Raw genomic sequence first — 20,292 nt, forward strand, 5'->3', positions numbered from 1 at the left:
AGTGTTAGTTTCCAACTAATATCAGGTACATGTATTCTTGCCTGCATATTATGCAGCTCCTCCTGACAAAGTAAAACCTGCTTCACTATCAGTCTAGCTGCTGGGAGGAGAGGAGTAGCCTTCTTGGTGTTTTTTTTTTTTTTTTTTTTTTTTTTTTTTCCTAGAGCTGTTGCTGAACAAAGAGAAAGAAACGAAATACAAAATATGAGAGAGACCTGATCCTGTCTTAAATCAGTGACTGTTTTTTGAGCTCCTTACTAGTCTGAATAGCTTATTTAGCTAGTGTTCAGGCAGAGGGGCTGAAGAGAGTTATTATTTAAAAATGCTTTGTGTGCAAGACAAGTGAAGTATGCTTGTTCGTGGTTGCTGACATGCCATAGGCCATGCCTGGATTTCCTTGCAGGGCCCACTCAGATGCCTAGAGATACCAGGACCGATATAACTGTCCTAGACTTATGTGCCCTGTTTTTGTGATACTATGTTGTTTCCTGCATATCCAACTGCGGTGAAGTCAAGGGGAGGGAATTTTGAGAGAGGTAGCAAACAGAATGGGCACAGTCACCCTGACAAAATCCCTTCTGAACATTTATCAGTGATACACGAAGTGTGGGTAAAACTGGAAACTGCACCCACCTACTTCTATGAGAAGCTGCAGATTAGTATCAAAACACACTGCCTAGGACGATCTGGGCAAACAGACACAGTGCCTGCTTCCTAGTTTTGCTCAACTTCATCATTAGTTTAAAATGTGCAACCTCTCATGCATTGGCATTGAGCCACAGGATGCACTTTCTCATCCTTCATTCCAGCCCCCACTCACCACAGCCATGTGGATTTGCTTTGTGCTTTACAGACATACTGAATTCACGTTTGTACCTTATAGTTAATTGGGTGTTAAACCCACTCATATGACTGGAGATTATCTAGTGCTGATAACAATTTTGCTCCTGCTTGACAGCAGTGGTGCTCTGCTGAGCCCAAATAATGAACACCAGCTGCTAAGAAAGTGGGGAAAAATGTCTCACAAATACTATACTGTCAGCTTTTCGTACTGGTTTGAGCAGTGTTGTTAGCAAAATGTGCATCAAATACATTATTTCATCCTGTTTCTTACTAGATACATTACAACATTGCTTTACTCTACACTATTGGAGATCATTGCTGTTGTATAAATACCAGACAGTACTACTGCAGGCTGTCTGGGAAATTCCTGAAAGCAGCAAACTTCCAGTTTCCCAAACAGAGACAGAAAATAAATAATAAATTCTCTTGTCTCTGCATGTATCCAGAGAAAGTTTGGAAGGCCAGTTACAGTTACCTTTTTGTCTTAAAGTTCTGCTTTGGATAGACATAAAAGGAGAAAAGAGCTATAGAAAGATTAGAAAGATACAAAGAAAACAAGCCCTTGGAAGTGAAACTGGGACTCTAGGTCTTTTTTTTTTTTTTTTTTTTTTTTTTTTTTTTTTTTTTATAAGGGCATAGGGAAATGCAGGGCTGAGAGAAATGTTTGTTAAGAGAAGTTGGATGAATACAATGTGTCCGTGAGATGTTCTTGTTTAGAAACTGAGTCCTAGTAATTTTTTCCACAGAGCAGAGCATGAAAATTATGGTCTTAAGGGCTAACCCAATATTACTGAAGTAAGCTAGAAACTTTTATGGCCTAGATGTCATACTAAGACATTTACCAGAATTTGTGACCCAGCTAAATTGTCTGTCGGGATTGTCATTATGAAGTAACACAAAGCAGAAAAAAAAAGTCAGGAATTGTATTGGAATAGCTTTACGAGATACATTCACAGAACCTTAGAGTGAATGGGAGGTAGGCAGGATTTGGAGGGGCTGAGACAGAACTTGGCTGCTTTGCACTGCCAAAGACCTACAAAAATCACCCAACACCATTGTGTACTTCAAAGTCAAAGATGGTGCTAACTCTCAAACTACTTGGTAAACTCTCTCTGATGCCAGTCACTGAATGGTTGAGGTTGGAAGGGCCTGCTCAAGCAGGGCTGTCCAGAACAGGTTGCTTGGGGCCATGCCCAGATGATTTTTGAATACCTTCAAGGAGACGTCTACACAACAAGCTTTGGAAACCTGTGGCTGTGCTCAGTCTCACAGTAAGAAAGTGTTCCTGATGTTTAGACAGTACCTCCTGTGTTTCAATTTGTGACTGTTGCCTCTTGTCCTGTCACTGGGCACCACTGAGAAGAGGCATGGCTCCTTCCTCTTTGCACTCTCCATTCAGGCATTTACATGCATTGAAAAGATTCCTCTTTAGGCCCCCTCTTCTCTAGGCTAAACTGGCCTGCTTCTCTCAGCCTCTCCACATATGTGAGATGCCCCAATCTCTTAAACATCTTTGTGGTCCTATGCTGGACTCTCTCCAGTAGCTCCATGTCTCTCTTTTACTGTGAGCCCAGAACTGGGCACAGTACTACAGCTGTGATCTTGCCAGTGCTGAGTAGAGGGCAAGGATCATCTAATTGACCTGCTGGTAACTCCTCCTAATGCAGCCCAGTATACTATTGGCATTCTGGACACAAGGACACATTGCTGACTTATGTTCAATTTGTTCACCAGGACCCCCAGGTCTTTTTCTGCCAAACTGCTTTCTAGCTGGATGTCCCCCAGCATGTTCTGGTGCAGGAGCTGTTCTTCCCCAGGTACAGGACTCGGTACTTCTCCTAGTTGAACTTCATGCGTTTCCTGTCAGACAATTTCTCCAGCTAGTTCAGGTCCCACTGAACAGTGGCATGACCCTATGCAATAGCTGCTACTGCTCCCAGTTTTGTGTTATTGGCAAACTCTCTGCTCCATCATCCAGATCAATAATGAAGACGTTTAACAGCACTGGACCCAGTACGGAGCCCTGGGATACACTGCTGGTAATTGGCCTTCAACTAGACTTCATGGCACTGATCACCACCCTTTGAGCTTGGCCATTCAGACAGCTTTCAATGCATTTTACTGTCTGCTCATCCAGCTCGTATTTCAACAATTTCTCTAGGAGGATCTTATGGGAGACAATGTCAAAAGCCTTACTCAAGTTCAGGTAGACAATTCCCACTGCTCTCCCCTTGTCTACCAGGTCAATCAGTTCATCACATGAGTTTATCAAATTTGTCAAGCATAACTTCCCCTTGGTGAAGCCATGTTGCTTACTCCTGATGACTTTCTTGTCCTCCATTTGCCTGGAAAAGGCTTTCAGGATTAGCTACTCTATCACTTTTCCAGAGACAGAGGTCTGGTTGGCTGGCCTTCAGGTGCCTGAGTTCTCATTCTTGCCCTAGAGATTGGAGTGATGTTTACTTTCCTCCAGTCTTTGGACACTTCTCTCAGTCACTATGATTGTTCAAAGATTTTTGATAGTAGCCTTGGAATGCCATCAGCCAGCTCCCTCAGCACTTGTAAGAGCACCCCATCAAAGACTTACACATGTCCAGTTTGCTTAAGTATTCCCTGAATTGATCCTCTTCCACCAAGCATACATCTTCCTTGCTACAGATTTTCTGTCCCTGGAACCTGGAACTCCTGAAGGTCAGCCTTGCTAGTAAAGACATGCAGAGAAGGCATTCAGTACCTCAGCCTTTTCCATGTGCTGTGTCACCAGGTCCCCTGCTTCATTCAGCAGAGTGCCCTAGTTTTTCTTTGCCACCTGTGTAAGTGTGAATAGGAGCCCTCTTGTTGCCTTTGACAGCCCTGACAACAAATATTTCCATTTGTGCTTAAACCTTCCTATCTTCATAACTGCATGCTTGGACAGTGCCTCTGTATTCCTCTCAGGTTACCTCTCCCTGCTTCTGCCTTCCGTATGCTTCCTTTTTGCATTTGAGTTTGGCCAGGAGCTCCTTTTTCATCAATACAGGCTTCCTGGCACTTTTGCTTGACTACCTGCTTTTAGGAGCAGATCATTCTTGAACTTCAAGGAGTTCATCCCTGAATATTAACCAGCTTTCTTGGGCTCCTCTTCTCTCCAGGGCCTTCTCCCATGGTGGTCTACCAAGCAGACCTTTAAAGAGACCAAAGTCTGCTCTCCTGAAGTCCAGTGTTGTGATCTGGCTTTTTGCCCTCCTCCCAGGATCCTAAAGTTGTATGATTTCCATTAGAATCTCCAGATCCTATAATTGTATGATTACCATTAAAAAGAATTGTTAAAGAAAACAAGATGATACTAAATCCTTAGTACTGCTGGGTCAAATTGATCCTTTCAGATACACTTTTACACTGAATAGCAAAGCAATATTGTTTTCTCTTGAAAGTTTTAACTTTGGCCCTAATTGTTAAAATGTGACATGTCTAGTGACAAGGGAACAGAGCTCAGAAAAAGGCAAGGTACAATGAAGGGCTGGTGGGTGGACCAAATCTCAGGCACAACCAAATTTCACGTTCACAACAATCTGGGAGGAATCTGAGACAAGTGAGCTGTTATGACTATCATTTCTCCACTGGTGCCTTGCATTTCCCCATCACTCTCTTTATATCTGCTCTAGAATCCTTCAAGGCCTAGTACTGTATATTACCTTTGAACCAGGGGGTGGGGGTGGATTTATTAGCACTACTGAAATACAAGAAGAAGTATGAAAGAATAAAGACTTGGAAGAGAAGAATCATTAAGAAAAAAAGGAATAAAAGTACCTCCCAAAAATATGCCACACACAGTGGAGGCAAAAACTAGACCTTTGAACTGCTGCAGAGCTTTTTTCATTAGAAAACATGATGGAAACCTTAACTCACTGGAATTAAACAATGCAGTGTAAAATGTTAGCAGTTGTTCTAACTGCAGTAGCATATTACACTATCTTTTAGTCTGCAGGGGAAGATGAAGTGGATGGTGGAGTGTCACATAACTCTATGGTACTTGTCAATATCCATGTCTCTATCTCAGAAAATAAGGCTACCGAATAGAGTAAAGTGTTAACGGAGAGTGGAAAGGAACAGGAACTGGAAAGGGAAGGAGGGAGGGAGGGAGGGAGTCTCTGTGGCCATTTTGGCCCTGGGACATCAGCCATTCCTTCCTCTAAAAGGGGAAAAGGAGGTTTTGGTTGCAGCCAGAGGATGCCCTGATGAGAATAATCAAGAAGGCACCAAATTCCCATCAGGGAAATTGCTCCCCACCTTGAGACTGATGTGAAGCTGTGGTATGTTTGGCCTAGCTGTAAACCTGACTCCAAGCAAACTGATGGAGTGACAAAAAGACCTTCATGGCAAATGGCCAGGAACCTTTCCCTGCAGCTTCTGCAAGAACCTTTTGAGGATAGCATTTAATTCCATTTTGCAACAGTCTGGATGCTCCCCAACAGGGCCTGGATACAACTGAGCTGCCATTTGCAACCCCACCAGATGACCAAGATCCCCAAAAGTGCTGCCTCTGTGGCCTCACTAGCAGCAGCAGCCCCCGGCCCTGCACAAGTGCTGCTGTCTTCATAACCCCTGCTATTTGAGGTCAGGGTCTGCTGCTTGCAAGTCTTGCTTTTAAATCAAAGGCAGTTGATTGCAGGAAGGCAGAAAGACAATCTCTGTCTTGAATAGGATCAAGGATGATTAAGGGAGTGGAGCATCTCCCTTATGAGGAAAGGCTGAGGGAGCTGGGTCTCTTTAGCTTGGAGAAGAGGAGACTGAAAGGTGATCTTATTAACATTTATAAATATGTAAAGGGCGACTGTCAGGAGGACGGAGCCAGGCTCTTCTTGGTGACACCCAATAATAGTACAAGGGGCAATGGGTGTAAGCTGGAACATAGGATGTTCCGCTTAAACACGAGGCAAAACCTTTTTACAGTGAGGGTGACAGAACACTGGAACAGGCTGCCCAGGGGGGTTGTGGAGTCTCCTTCTCTGGAGACTTTCAAAACCTGCCTGGATATGTTTCTGTGTGATATGATATAGATGTTCCTGCTCCAGCAGGGGGCTTTGACTAGACGATCTTTCAAGGTCCCTTCCAATCCCTAATATTCTGTGATTCTGTGATTAGTGCAACAAAGGAAATTGTAAGGACTTTTCCAGCGTGCTGAAAAATCAGATGTTCTATAGGATAAATCATCCAGCCCGACATTACAAATGCTTGCTCATTTAGCAAGTACAGTTTATTGAATGCATATTTTATTGTTACTTATTAGCCATCAGTGCTGTTGACTCCTGAATTCAGGGATGTCAGTAAAAAAACGTGTGGCTGAATTTACCCCATGCTTTCCTTGCAGTTACATGGTTTGCAAATTTCATCAGAAAGACAAGCAATGAGTATTGCAGGCTACATACTTAGAAATACATTGATGTGGTCTACTGCACATGAGAATACTTCCTCTTCGTTAATGTTATTAACATAAATAGTAATTTTACACGGTCAAGACTGAGGATAAAGGAGTTTAATTTCCACATATAGTCTGCACAGTGGTTATGAATCCCAGTGCACTTTAACATGAGCATAATTCTCATCCGCACTTTCCTCTAGAATACCAATTGTAACTTTTCCACATGTATGCAAAGAAGTGTCTTCATCTCCAACTGATCCTTGTGTTAATTTTATGTATCAGGAAAAGCATGCAAAGTTCAAACCTTCTATCAGGTGTAATGATAAATATATTTGCTTTCTTTGTACTGGTACATTCGTCCAAGAGACATCTAATCCCATATAAAACAAATATATATGAAACCCTATTTACTACAGGACTCAAGTTTTTTATTCACATACAATAACCTGCATATAAAATTCCTGTGCACAAGTTAGATAGTTACTTCTCCAGTTGTCCTGCTTGTGCTCACAGTAGTAGTCATGGCACAGATATATGAACACATATATATTCAAAAGCTTATAAAAGACTGGAGTCAGGATAAAAAAATGACTTTCTATGTCTGAGTCCTTTATTGTGATGACCTCTGTTAATCCCTGCATGTGTTGCCAAATAGGCCATAATAGAGGGGAAAATGCAAACTGTAAATTCTGCAAGAGGTTAGGTATTTTGATCAAAAAGCAATTTCTCCATTTTACAATCACCAGTCTATGAAGTGAAGTTTATTCCTGCCAGTCTGCTTCTTTTATCTATTTGTACTGCCATCTAGTTTGTTCCCTTTACGGAAATTACAAGGTCATCCAATCTGAACAACTGTTTTTTCTTGTAATTAACTCCCTGCAATCAGCAGGCACCAAATGTGAAGATTTATGGTTATTTTTTTCAAGGTGGAAATTTATGAGCTGGTTCTTAATGGAGCTGCCCTAAATTTGTCAGCATTAAACAGCAAAAGAAAAAAAAACACCTTTTTCTTCTTTTAAAGCCAGAATATAACATCTTGAAACTACTTCCCTATTTGTGTTTCACCTGTTTTTGTTAATATTTGTCATACTTGTCAAAAGAGAGCACCCTGTAGACTTCACATAGCCTCTTGACTACTGCAGAAATAAAAGACCATTTCTATTAGTGACCCAAGTTATTTCCTTGTTACTGCCACAAGCACTCATTATATTATACATACACTATATATCACCATGAATTATTTTGCTCAGCAGAGAAACATGGCTTCCTCTGAGGTAAAAGCTGACAGTGAATTGACAACTAAAAGCAACACCACTATCAATTCAGGACATGAAATGAAGGATACCGCACCCCATTGAAACTGCAAAGGAAACTAAGTTAGACTAAATATATTTGTCTAGGCTGTGTTGACAGAATAAGTTAAACCTCAAATACAGAATGCAGAAAGAATTAGGGGGCTGAAGAGGACAGGAAGTATGAAGGGGAAATTCTAACTCTATAATATATTCTGGTTTGGCTTGTGCAAAGAAAAGATGGGAGAAACAGTTGCTGCAATGAAAAAGCAGAATGATTTGTACTGCTTCCATGAAAGCAAGCAATGGGAGTAGTGAGAGATCCATGGAATAACAAATGTCTTCCTGGACTGGCAACACCTCTGATTGAAATTGGAACTTTTGATACAGAGCCAACATTTTCCTTTTCATCAGTAGCCACCTGGGTGCCTCTGGGGAGACTTTGCCCTCAAACACTGCTTCCTGCTGCCTCTTGTCTACCATTAAGAACATTACCCTCCTCAGCATAGAGTGTCTCTTCCTCTGTAGCAGCAATAAATTGTATGTGCACATTTGGAGCCCCACCTTCTAACATGGAGAGACCCATCTGCACAAGGTCAGTCTGCAGCCAGCAAAACTGCATCCACTGTGCAAAGCTTTGATTTTCTGCATAGCAAAACATTTGCTGACTCTGGATGAGCAACACTGGTGGTGGCATGGATTCATCCCATTCTGAGTTGGAGCTGCAACAGAGGAGAGGTCACACTGACAGGGCCAATTCAGATCATGGGTCAAGGACACTGTTCATCCCAAAAGCAAGGGAGCATGTAGGGGCAATATGTTCTCTGGTGGCACCATTAGTTCCCCCTTCCAGGATTGCTCCGCTGACCTTTTGCCATAGCAAATCTTAACCAAAAATTACATAGATGAATCAAATACATATTGTTAGTGGTTTGAACTCATAAATCAAAACAATAGTAATAGAATCATTTGTGATGTTAGAGTTGTGCTTTTCTGTGATGGACAATGATGATATCTATGAAAATTCCTGACATTAAGAGACAAGACCAAATCATGTTCAGAAACGAGAATCCTTGTTCTACTGAAACACAGCATTAGATGTCTAAAGAGATCCTGATAGCTGGGTGGTTTTTTTGAAAGCACACAGTTTGCTGTCAATGAGAGTTCGTGAACTGGTAGATTTGTTTCCAAAAAAAAATTCATAGGTATATATATGTACATTTGGAGACTCCAGCATACATTAAATATATTTATAAACATATGCATGTGTATATCTTTCAGTCTCTTGCCTTAGGTCAAAAAGCCTGTGCAAGATGCAGCCTTCCCTGAGCATTTTAACTACAATGCCACCCTTCCTTTCAGAGCAACAGAGCTTGCCAGCATATCAATCACAGAAAACAGGGCTGACGAGGGCCTTGAGAGTCCATCTCATCTATACCTCTGCATGAGACCAAGATCTGTTCTGCTTAGAGTGTTTGTTCCTGGCAGTTGAGCCCAGATGTGTAATGATAACTTGGTTTCAATTTGTCGCCTGCTTTTGCTGCCTTCCTCTTGATGCCAAGGGCAATTTAGAAAACTCTCTTGGGGTTTCTCACAGAAGTACAGCTTCCTCACAAATGAAGGGAACAAAACTGCCATTTTCCCCTAGCTATCATCACAGCTAAAACCTAGGCTCGGCCCTCTGTGGCTTTTTTCGGTCACCCCCATTCATGAATCTAGCACTGTTGGATCCTCCCTTCTAATCCAGGATTTAGATGAGCTTGTTTACCACAATTCCATTTTCTGTGTGATTTATACCCAGCACTCAATGTGTAAAGATGCAAGGACCACACACATGCATTCTGCTGTTAGGGGTTATAGATGAGCTCTTGCTTTAGGCACTTGTTTTTCTCTCATTAGCGAAAGCTAACAATAACCATGAGAATTGCAGACATCAGAGACAATTACGAAGAAATTATTTCATGTTACCCAACAAAATAAGGACTGTGAGTAAAGCCTAATCCTACTGTCTGTCCACTCTTTCTATCCCTAAATTACTCTGAAATGAGGAGGGAACAAAATGCTCTCCACGGTGCTGGATGAATGGGTATTAGAAGATCCAGCCATGCTTGTCAGGGGTCATCTTGTTGCCATCCTCTGGCTGAACAAAACCTCCCCTCATTGGCACTGCAACACAGTTTAAATAATTAATTGTTTCAAAAAGCTGCCTCTCTTCACAGCAGAATATTTTAGTGAGTAAAAAATGATCTCTGGATTGTTTGGTCCCCTCAAGCTTCTGAAGGAACCGCTGTACATTTGCAGGGCATGTACCTCACAGACCAGCATCCTGGGGAGCCATGACTATGGCACTACCAAGTGGCCTGTACCTGGCCACGGCAGTGGGCCTCTGCCATTCTCAGTGCTTCCTCCACATGGCAAGATGTGGTCTGCTTGCTCTCATAAAGTTCAGATGTGTTCTTTGTTTTTTCTTGGCCTGAAATAAAAGACCTGTTGATGTGAGAAATGGGAACCTGGAGGCAAACAGCCAAAAAATCAGCCAGGCGGCTGGATGGTCAGCCATACTAGCACAGACTCAGGAAGAGAGGGCAGAGAGGGAAGTCCTGCTCTGCCTAATAGCACCTGACAAATGGCTGGGACAGGGACAGTGACAGCAAGCTGTCAAGTGATGGGTGCAATCAACAGATCCAAGCCTGTTTCACAGGTGAAAGTAAACACTTGATTTAGTGAACTGGAACGTTAGTCAAATTTATTATTTTGGACAGTGTTCTAGCAACCCTCCTGAAAGAGAACGTTCATCAATACAATGATGATAACATCTCCTCTCATCATGCTGCTCTTGATTTGGGCTTGTCCACCTGAAAAGTACAACTGGCCAAAACTACTGGACTGTCTTCCACAGGCATTATGTTTAAGGTGGAAGCAACTTTTGGAGAAAAGCCTTGAAAGTGATCCATCTACCTAAGCAACAACTGGAAAACCCTGCAGACTGACTCATCCTTAACACTGGTAATAACTCTGCCAACTTCATGGTGACTCTGCAAATGCTATCCTTCTCCCATATTGTCCAATTTTTCTACTCTCTAGTGTACGTCTCTTCTACTGTTTACAAATACTTGTATGCTCTTTCTCCTGCATACTTACCCACACACAGAGGGACACACAGCTAACTGGCACCTGATGTGGACATATGCAAAAACCTTACAGCAGACACATGACATTCTAAACTCAAAGGCAATTGTTTATATCTGTGGCAATTCACCAAGTTCACTTCATGTCAGGTTCTCTATTTCTAGGCAGCATTTTTCAGCACAACTGAGAAAGATATAGTATTGATTGGGAAATGTGGAGAGTAGATTACCTTTCTGATTGAGATAGTAGATGACCATCATCTGTCAAACTTGCCATTCCATAATGAGATGTATGACTTGTCATGTTACATTTCCAAATCACAGACATCTCTGAACCATTTCCAAAGCATCAATGGGGCTAGTAAGACATCTGGCAGGTGTGTATGTCCATATCTCATGTGTACATATTTACAGTCATGTGCATGCATAGTGTCTCTGATTCATTTTCCTTCTTCCTATCCTTTTTCTTGCAATACTTGCAATGTATTATTTACATTGATTCAGATCAAGATTTTCCACTCACTGTTGTAGGGACAGCACCCCATCATGCATTACAGAGTGCATAAATCTAGGACTATACAGTAAACAACAGGGCACTACTGTATATCTGGCAGAGAAGCTTGCTACTGACGCACTGCTTTAAAGACAGTGGAACATATACACACACTCACAGGACTCAGATGTCCCTCACTCAAAGTCATAAGAGAAGCAAGAGGTAATGTCTGCAAATTTCAAGACTCTTGCAAGACTCTTGCTTGTTTATTTGCTTCTAATTTAATTATTTTTGTTAGTTAATGTGCAGACAGCTGCTTCCCTACTTCATCTCTCTTTGCTTCCACACTGGGCATGGTTAAATATGACTCCTACAACTGACAACTCTTTGCAGCAGCACAACACAGACTGTGAAATCTTACTGGATTGCCTGTGGCATCTGCCAATGATGGGCAGCAGTCCCCTGACACACACACTGCTTGCCTATCGACAGCCTTTATGCATCTCCCCTGCCTTGTGACTTGCAGCCAGCCTGTCCTCTGCCCTGAGGTGGGCAGGAGTGTGCTGATGATGCAGACATGACACTGCTAAGATACTGTGACTATCAAGAAGCAACCAGTTCCCTTACCATTGATTCTAACTGTTAGGGAAAGTGATGCGTATAATTCTGGATTATCAGATTTTTTTGTACAATTAGATGATCCTGTTCCAGGAGGTTTGAAAAGCCAGAAGGAAGCAATTCAGTGAAATCAGATAAGGACAATGCCATGCATTCTTGAAAAGCAGTGGACAGAGTCACAGTGGACAAATCTCAGCTTCAGTACTTCTGTATCTAACTGCTAATGAGCCCCTTTGCTACTGTTGGGGTTTAAGAGACTCAAAAAAAAAAAAAAAAAGTGCTTTAGAAAGCCTCTTTTATAGCAGATCAGCCACAGTTGTCTCAAGGTATGGGAGAGGCTTTGTGAAAGAGGTGCAAAGAAATGAGGTCTTACCACTTCAAGGTAGTGCAAAATCCTCAGAAAAGTCTCTTGTAGTGCATGGCTATAAATAAATATATAGATAGATTTTCTCTAAAGGGCTTTTGTGTTTACTAAATAATACATTGACTGTGTGGTTTCTTATGATCACCATTATGATTCCTTGGGGAAACAGAAGTGCAGAGACTGAAGCATCCATCTCCATACCAGGGTACTGCAGTATCATGCCAGTACATGTTAGTCCTCTCCCTGATAGCCACCTAAAGCAAAATCCAGTCCCTCTTTCCTGCTCTAAGCTGAATGACTGGGCAACCAGTATAATTCAGGTTAGACAGCTAGAATGACCAGTGAAAGGCAGAAATTCATCTTTTCCCTCTGCTTCTTAACATTCAGGGTTCTGTTTTCCTCTTTCTAGCTTATGGCCACTTACATGCATTTGTGCAGTTGTGAAGTTATGCAAGCACCAAAGGGATAAAACTGAGGAGTTTGGCAGCTGTAGATTAATGAGTTATTAGCCCACTAGGCAGAGAAGAAAACCATACCCACTTAAAGATTTATTTAGTGCAGACAAGTCTGCATTTCAGAATGGAAGTTAATGGAGTTATAATGGTTTTTAGCAGCTAAGAACATGGCCTCTAGCATCCACTTACTATCCCCAAGTTACATGTGGTTATAAGCTTAAGTTCTGCATAGTAATTCACTATTTTTGCTCCTGGCTTCAGAGCAGTTATCACACTTTGAAGTAGTCCATTCTGGCTTGCTTGGAGGAAATGGTCTTCTAATTAGTTGCTGCAATTGCTGTGTAAAGACTGCCATGAAGCAGTCTGGGCACCACCATATGCAGGGCATGTTTTGTGGTCTTGGGCAGTAACATCCATTTTCACTTGGGTCTGCATTTGCTGAGCCTTGATACAGGTTAGACACCAGTAAAGCACTACATTTGTGTGAAATGTTACTCTGGTAGGCCACAAAGGTCCTGATCTGTCTCATGGATGAGCTAACACTCAGGTGTGTAGTGGGCCAGATTCTGCCATAAGATACAGTCTCTGCAGCCTCATCCCTACCACTGCTCTGGTGTAAGTCAGAACACTATTCTCCTATTGCATTCTGCAAATGCAATTATAAAGTCATAACAATTGTCTGTGATAACCTGGAGATTCAGGAGCTCCACACTACTTTTAAATAGGACATGAACAAACAGTTTTGAGCCAAATTGATTCCTGCTATAATGCTAATAGCACTGGAGGAAATACACCTGGGATGATTTTGGTCCCACATAGTATGTAAATGGTCAATCTCTCAATATGCCTGACTATAAGTTTCTTTAAAAATTACATTCTCTTCATAGTACTAAATTCTGATCTGCCAAATGTTGCAGCTAATGAGCTCTTCCAAACGAAATATTGTGAGGATTATGCATAAATACGGAAGTATCCCAATCAGCCACTTGCTGAAAATTATTGGATCAATTGCAGACAACAATAACTATTTGCTGAAGTTTTTATTCTGCCTTTTTTTTTTTTTTTAACTTCTATAAGTAGATTATGTGATTTCATTGGCTGGATATTTTAATCCATAGAAGGCCATTGGTAGAACAGTACAGATCTCTCTGAAATCCAAAATTGCCGACTGCAATTATAGTCGGCATCTCACATCTTCTCTAAAGACTATAAATGCTTCACTACTTTAATTTTGCTTGTCATTTGCATCATTGTGTGACAATGGCAAAAGACTCAGTAACGAAGTCTGGACAGTACAAAAATATTGTCCAAATTGAAATATTCCCTCTATATATTTGTCAGCCTGTATACATGGATACATCACATTTAGATACAAAGCACTGGTAAGACATGCACTCTCCTTTTGGTGCTGAAATACCTGTGGCTTTTTGCATACTAGAGCTGATGAAAATGGTTTTCTTCTCATATTTATTGATTATTCAAAATGGTGAAATACTAAATAGTAAATACTTGTAATTAAAAGGTCAGACTGGAAACTGTATTATTCTAGGTAAGGCTTGTGAAATTCTACCAATTTCAGTGACATTACACTTGTAACATATGGAAATGAAGCAACAGTGGCTAAGCCATTTTTTAAGTTTGAATATACACAGTTTTAACTATTTGAAACATTTGTGATTACCCCTAAGTCCTACCTACAGGACAAGAAAAGATCAAGCATTGTACCTCATACTGTGAATGAGCAGAGAAAATAGGAACAAATACATTTGAGGAAACAATGATGTTGTGACAATATGGGGCTTACATCAGAGGGATTCTGAGTATTGCCAAAATTAGCTTCCCTTGTTAAAAAGACACATGCTTAAGAAACATTCTTTAGTGGGGAAAAAGCATGTTTTGGAATGGTGGGAGATAAAATACTCAATAAAAATCACCTGGGGTACAGTGAGCTGTGCAGAGCTGAGGTTCACAAATGGCACTATTTACCTTAATCAGAGATGTAAAATTTCTGAAAAACCCTACTAATTTAGGCAAATAGGCAGCACAGTGGAAATGTTGTTTAATGCCATTGCAAGGTCAAGCAGTGCAGATCAAGATACACTAACAGACAAAAATTTCAACTCACATATCTCAAAGGGTTCAAAATTAATCATATAAGGCAAGGACTGAGACCTTGCTATCACGCACTGCTCTTTGTGCTCTACAGCTCTATGTGCAGCTGTAGATTAATGAGTTATTAGGCTGAACAAAGACTGGACTGAACAGTTGTGGCACCCTGCAACAGTGCAGCACCACTTGTATACTTTGGTCATCACTGCTGAGGCCCTTCAAAAGAGCACTAAAGAATTAGACAGGTTTTGGAGAAGGCTAAGCATGACTCAGCACAAATGAAATCTTTCAAAGATGGGCTGGAAAAATGTGGATACTTTATTCTGAAGAGAAGATAGATGGGACTGGTCATAAAAAAGTAGGTAAAATCATGACTGAGGTACCAGAAGCTTTTATTCTTCCTGTCTGTACAACATGGCAGCGGTGTACTCACTTCCCTGCAAGAAAAGGAGCCTCTCCCCCAAAAAAAGCCAACAAAAAAACTGACTGGTCTCTTTGTGATTTTCTCAGAGTCACACCAGAGAGCAACTAATAGCAATCACTAGCTCTTCACACCACTGAGCTGACAATATAACAGCATTAAACTGACAGCAGAAATTATGGCTGGAGCACAGGAGGTCCTTCGACATTCCTACCTGACCTTGCTTTACTATTTCTTGATAGAAATCTTCCTTTAATGGCCAGCACTCTATGTGCCATGCAATACAGAAAAACAGAACAGCTGGTGAATAAATGCTGTTATGAAGATGAAAGAGACTATGAAAGTAAATCTGTTCAAGTCTGACACAACAAAAACATGTACTGAAGGACAGAAGTATTCTGGATCAGAAAAAGACTCAGCTACTCAGCAGAGACTCAGTCAAGAGAGAAAGCTATTCCTCTGTCCTCTGTTCAAACCAATAGCCTATCAAATGGCACCAAAAGCTACAGTCCTAAATATTATCAAAGCTGAACTTATCCCAACAGTGCACTGAAAACATCTAAACCCACAGAGTTTGTGCTGGTACTTAACCAAAGATCCTATAAAATATGCCAGGATAGGACCCTGTATAGGAAGTTACAGGAAAGTAGATATGATGCCTAGAGCCTTTTTTTCTCCTTGGCTTTTCCTCTTAAATGTTGTGACCAAACAGATCTCAAATGTTTGCAGAGTAAGGATGAAAGCTGTGTCCCACCACATATTTTGAAAAGCAACAGCTAGAAAAACATTTGTCTCCTACCTTGTTAACTTTGTCCCAATCTGCTGCCTAAGTTCGAGTCTCTCCTCATCAGTCTGCATGGGGAGGATGTTCTTTTCCTCCAGCTCTCGCTTGGAAGGCCTGTTGCTGAGTTTGATTGCTAAAGAGTCCTTCCTGCAGACTTTCATTGCCAGAGAGCCTGTGGGAGAGAGGAGAGGCTCTGCCAAAGGAGGTGTCATCATTTCATTACAGTATGCAGCAGGCAAAGAAGTGCCAGGCAAGGGAGGATACTAGGTTCTCACTGGTATGGACTGTGGGAAAAGGAGCATCAATTAACTTCTGGTGTTCAGATTATTTCCATCATAGTACAGACAGGATGAATTTTGTAGGTGTAAAGGAAAAAGGAATCAAAATATTGTTTTACAGAGGGAGAAGAGTGAAGAAAGTTTTTTTTTTTTTTTTTTTTTTTTTTTTCCTTGTAATTGCTAGTAGCATCTGTAGCTTTCTCTAGTATGGTGTTTCTAAATTCTCAATAGAATTAATAATACAACCTCAGAATCTGTGAGGACAGCAGGGCTATGGCACAGAAAGAGAGAGTTACTTCTCTCTTGCTGTGTAACTCCAAGATAGCCAAGTTAGCATTAAAAAGAGTCAAAAATCTATCATAAGCAGCACAGACCTTTATGTATGTTAGTTGACACTGCTTCTCAGGAAGTGACAGTGGCAAAGACAGTGTGAAAACCAGTGGCCTTTCATGGGTCAATCTTTCTTTCCTTGGCTTGCACCCAAAACAGACTGAGCAGGGTCAAGAGGCACAAGCAGACCACAAGGCTTTGGCAGGAGAACGCAAAATAATGCAGTTCTGTTTTGCTTCTTAGTTCAAGAGCAAAACTCTAATTTCACTTGTGGGGTAAGGGAAAATTTTGAGATAATGAAATATGCCTGTTTTAGAAACTTGTGTGTGTTTTTGAAACGGTGTGATTGTACTGCTCCCAGTTTTCAGAAGAAAAGAAATTCAATTGCCTGAAAGTTCAGCTCAGCCTATGGGATGACAAGCTATTGTCATGCATGAAGTAAGGTATCCTGTCTTAATGAAAAAGTCCTATGATCAAACACCAGGGGAGGGGATAGGTTTTCCCAAAAAAGTCAGGAAGGGGCTGCAGGACTCTCTAGACTGTAGTTGTGATACATCTATCAATTAACCTCTTCACATTTGAGCCCATTTTGCCACTACTGTGGACCACATCAAGCTGGAATAAAATCACACACAATACAGCAATTTTACATATATTTTGTGCTGATACAAGCACCTGAAAAAAGTGTAAGCCAGTACAGAACTGGGTTCAAACTGCCCATAGTGCTTCTCGAGACAATTAGCATGAGGTATACAAATCTGATTCCTAGTTTGAGTAACAACAATGCAAACGAGAAACGACTCCTGAAAAGGAATTACACTCATGTAAAAATACTGTTTAGCAAATCAAATCCATACCTTTAGATCAAGTCAGGAGTTCAGAGGGAAAGGCTGGATATGGTACTTAGGGACATGGTGTACTGGGTAATATTGGTGGTAGGGGGATGGTTGGACTAGATGATCATGGAGGTCTTTTCCAACCTTAATGATTCTATGATTCTATGATTATGGGTTAAAAAATATAGAATGAAATCAGAACAGAAAAAATACTCTGGGACCAAAACACAAACTTACTCCCATCCAAACCAACTTATTCCCATCTATATTCTCAGGGTGTTTGGAAAATAAAATGCAGCAGAGTAGAAAGCAGAACTATGCTGCATTCCTGTACTGATTAACACATCTTTATATTGATCTCATTTGAATTCATCTGCACAATTCTCTCTAACATCATAATCTAAATCGCACAATAAAGGCTTTTTAAACACATGGCATCTTTCTAGTAGGTAAGCTACTCAAAAGAAAAATATGAACCTCTCCCACTTTTTATTCACTTTTTCCTGCATGGAAATGTCAAGGCTATTTCCTCTATTCTTTACTCTAGTAAACCTTGGTCAATATAAACTGGGATAAAGTATGTGCCAAATTCTGATTTTGACATGATTTAATATTTTCTCTGCATCAAAAGTCTGATTCTCTGTGGTGCTAATTTCATCCTCCTTAAGTAACCCTATTGAGATGATCTTGACTTAAAGTCAAAGGCAGGGTTTCTCTATACCACAGAAACTTGGGAAAACTAATCTGAAAGTCAATTTGGAAGAGAATTAAGATAAGACAAAAAAGGTCATTTAATTCTGCATGAGAGCTACCCAACACACAGATTCATGTGGATCAGGGAATTCACTTTAAATTCATATTACTCATTATTTTGGATTAATTTGCCAAGCGTCCCCCTGTAGTCAAGCCTTGAGAGATGCAAAAGCCATGGTCAAGAAAGAAAATTCACTTGTTTTTCCTTTGTGTTACTGAGAATTCAGAGGAAAACATAAATAAATGAGAAAGAAAAAATGGAATGGGTCTAACTTGTAAATAGTGAGTTATCCTCATCTTCCTCTTCCTCTTCCTCCTGTCTTGTGTAGAGGCAGGAAGAATCTTCATAGTTGGTTTCATGAGGCACATTTTCTTTATTGTCATCGCATTCAATCACAACAGTTGGCACTTGTCTCATGTCTGGAAGGCCTCCAGGTCCTGTTTTTGTAACACTATCACCTGTATGTAAACCAGAGCTGTTGGGAAAGAAAAACAAATAAATAAACTAAAGGAAACAGTGCAGTGCAAGTCTGTGTTGCTTCTGTCACTATTTTTAGTAATGGTCTTTCCTGCCTTTTTTAGAAGAAATGAGGACAGAAAGATCTTCGTAACCAGCAAGACATCTACTGGGTTTAAAACTGAATGCACATTAGATTTAAGGGACAACACTTGTTAGGGAGATGTAGGACAGCATACAGGCAGAAATACTAGCAACTCAGGACTAAGAACCAAAAAGCTGCCGACCATACAGTCTCTTAGAGGGAATTGCACCAGCTACTCAGGGCAACAAGCAATCTGGTGTCTGTACGACCTCTCCACCAGAATGGAGGCAGTAAGGAGAAAATACCTCTCCTGAATGCAAAAGCTGGAGTAGGAGAGTGGGAGGAAAGAAAGGTATGGATTTTAGAGGAGGATTGTATGCAGGCAGAAGAAAGCTAAGATCTGCACAGTTGCAACTTGTTGATTGGCTTGAAGGGAAGACAAGTGCGTGACTATCTGAAGCAGAGGGGACCAAGCATGTGAAATGGAGCTCAGAGAAAACAGATTTTGGGAGGTAGTGAGAATAACAAGGGAGGGAGCTAAATCCTGGGAGGTCTGTTTGCTAATGACACAGTTACATGTGGGGGCTGCAGTGACAACATCCCTTCTCCTGTTCCTGCTGCTCACTCCAGCTAGGTGCTGTAGATAAATCTGAAATGCTATCTAAAGTCACATTTCTTTTGTCACATAAAGTGTGATCTGATCATTTCCTGCAGCTTACTGTGGTCAGACCTGCCATTAGTATTGCTTCCATTTAGTTCTGCCTATGTTGTTATTTCAAAGCCCTTAAGCAAGGAACGTATCAACAGAAGTAGTAAAACGGGAACATGAGGAGGGAATAGCCTGAAGCTGCATCATAGCAGGTTCAGGATGGATGTTAGGAAAAGTTTCTTCACTGAGACAGTGATTGGACACTGGAAACTGGCTCCCCAGGGAGGTGGTCACAGCACTGAGCCTGTTGGAGTTCAAAAAGCCTTTGGACAATGCTCTCAGACATATGGTTTGATTTTTAGGTAGTACTGTATGAAGCCAGAAGTTGGACTCAGTGATCTTTGTGGGTCCCTTCCAACTCAGGATGTTCTGTGATTCTGATAGCTCATGTTGCTTTTCCAATACAAAATTAAAATGAGAGTCTGGCAGGCAAAAATGATGGCTTCTGAAAATTATTCCACAGTCAGCAGAAACTGCTCTCCCTCCTAAATCTCAGCTGAGGCAACAGATATACAAAAGGTGGGGAACATTTGCCTGTTGGACACTCTTTGTGTAAAACTCTCATTTTACTTTGCACTGGAATACAGGTGTGAAACCAGATGTGCTGGCCAAGCTACACGTAGGGCAAACTTGGGTGTGATGTTACTATGAGCTGAGTAGTCTCACTTCCCTTAAATATTTTAGCCTACTCAGAATACCAGAGCCATTCCACATCTTGAAAAAATACTGCATTTTCTCTTTAAATGATTCTTTACTGAGATGACTTGAAATATTTCTCTTTCTTCCAATCCTAAATTTAATGTGCACTGCCAGATGCCAATGGCTGCCAGATAACATCCCAGAAAAAACACTTTTAAAAATGTACTTCTGGGTATATAATGCTTGGCCACAATGAGCTTAGGGATTAAAGAGAATAAAAGGTTTCAAGAGAATAAA

General features: G+C 41.0%; 1 protein-coding gene across 6 annotated transcripts in view; it reads right to left on the minus strand.

Moving 5' to 3' along the window:
• Positions 1-20,292, minus strand: part of PHACTR1 (phosphatase and actin regulator 1) — a 306,420-nt gene that overhangs the window by 35,358 nt on the left and 250,770 nt on the right. For all 6 annotated transcript variants that reach the window (XM_032181577.1, XM_032181579.1, XM_032181581.1 and 3 more), the window contains 2 exons: positions 18,379-18,581; positions 15,924-16,080 (listed from right to left, as the gene is read on the minus strand). In XM_032181577.1, coding sequence (XP_032037468.1) covers positions 15,924-16,080; positions 18,379-18,581 — 360 coding nt within the window. The remainder of the gene's footprint in view (positions 1-15,923; positions 16,081-18,378; positions 18,582-20,292) is intronic.

Source organism: Aythya fuligula, chromosome 2 (assembly GCF_009819795.1).
Source record: "Aythya fuligula isolate bAytFul2 chromosome 2, bAytFul2.pri, whole genome shotgun sequence".
NCBI lineage: Eukaryota > Metazoa > Chordata > Aves > Anseriformes > Anatidae > Aythya > Aythya fuligula.